At 41.0% G+C, this 1,464-nt stretch overlaps 1 protein-coding gene across 1 annotated transcript in view; it reads right to left on the bottom strand.

Annotated features, from left to right (window-relative positions):
• LOC107300828 (mucosa-associated lymphoid tissue lymphoma translocation protein 1-like) overlaps positions 1-1,464 on the bottom strand; it is a gene marked incomplete at its 3' end in the record, with an annotated part of 13,442 nt that overhangs the window by 10,534 nt on the left and 1,444 nt on the right. Inside the window, exon 2 of the mRNA XM_015830115.1 lies at positions 688-891. Within this exon, the coding sequence (XP_015685601.1) occupies positions 688-868 (181 nt within the window). The remainder of the gene's footprint in view (positions 1-687; positions 892-1,464) is intronic.

Raw genomic sequence — 1,464 nt, 5'->3', positions numbered from 1 at the left:
ATGGGATACAGGCGGATGTTGGCTTGCTGGTGGGGGCGGAGGGAAGGGGTGTGGCACTTCTATATACAGCACTGGGAGCAAACCACTCCCAGTGCTGACTTTGTTTTGGCCGGGAAATAAATTACCGTGCTTTCACCACGTTCCTGCGTTCCTGTCATCTTTGTCTCTTCGGGACGCCAACGGACGGAGAGTGTCACCCATATGAGTGTGATTTATGATATCTTTGGTTGGTTTCCCCCCCAAAAACACTCCTAGGAATACATTGATTTGATTAACCACCGCCACATTTGGTTAACAACCACTTTATTCACTTAACAACTGTGGCATTAACTTAATCACTGCCATAAAAAAAGTCATAAAATTGAGTCTGATCACATGAGTGCTTGACTTACAACATCATGACTTCTGGGCTCCATTATGGTTGTAAGTCAAGGACCACCTGTGGTAGATGTCTACCACTAAACCAATGTAATATACATTTCTTATATATTTTATAAAACAAGACTATTTGTTTACTTTATTAGAATCAGAGAATCACAGTGCTAGAAAGAGGCTATTTATGCTATCCAGTCCAATTCCCTCCTCGTTGCAGAAATCCAAATTCAACCAAATAAGGTAACCATGGAAGATACATTCTGGCAAAATATCAAGCTCATCTTGTTTGGCCACCAGATCACACATTCTTACCGTAGACACCTTTGTCCAGGAGCAGCAAGAATTCATCCACTGCATTCCGCATCTCAGGCTCGGTCAGATCCAGCAAGGAGACCACTTTAAAGTCCATCTGCCTCAGCAAGTTGGTCAGCTCATAAACATCCACTAACGGAGCCTTGAGCCTGGGATGGTTATAGTAGCTCATGTTTCCCATCAGTAGTGCTACCTTATCTACTGCTACAAAGGCAGAAAACAAAGCATGTTTCTAAATAGCTTTTCCATAGTATGCATGCAAGGAAATTACATGCATGATAATTCGTAGGCAGACTTCATAGTATCTTATACATAAGTAACTCCCCATAAAAATATGTAATGAAGCATACTTAGGGAGAAGGAGGCAAAGCATGTTAATATCAACTACAGAAATAGGGGCAAACATTAATCCAAGATTTGATTCAACTTCAGGTTCACTTCCTGCCTTGTTTTAACAGAATAACAGAGTTGGAAGGGATCTTGGAGGTCTTCTACTCTAACCCCATAAAAATGGTTGTCTAAATCTCTTCTTAAAAACCTGCAGTGTTGGAGCACCCACAACTTCTGGAGGCAACTCATTCCACTGATTAATTGTTCTAACTGTCAGGAAATTTCTCCTTAGTTCTAGTTTGGTTCTCTCCTTGATTATTTCCCATATACTGCTTCTTGTTCTGCCTTCAGGTGCTTTGGAGAATAGGTTGACTCCCTCTTCTTTATGGCAATGCCTTAGATATTGGAACATTGCTATCATGTCACCTTTTCATTTCTTTTCTTCTT

Source organism: Protobothrops mucrosquamatus, unplaced genomic scaffold (genome assembly GCF_001527695.2).
Source record: "Protobothrops mucrosquamatus isolate PMUCROS unplaced genomic scaffold, P.Mucros_1.0 scaffold8632, whole genome shotgun sequence".
Lineage (NCBI taxonomy): Eukaryota > Metazoa > Chordata > Lepidosauria > Squamata > Viperidae > Protobothrops > Protobothrops mucrosquamatus.
The sequence above is the reverse complement of the archived record's forward strand: the minus strand, read 5'-3'. Positions and strand labels throughout refer to the sequence as shown.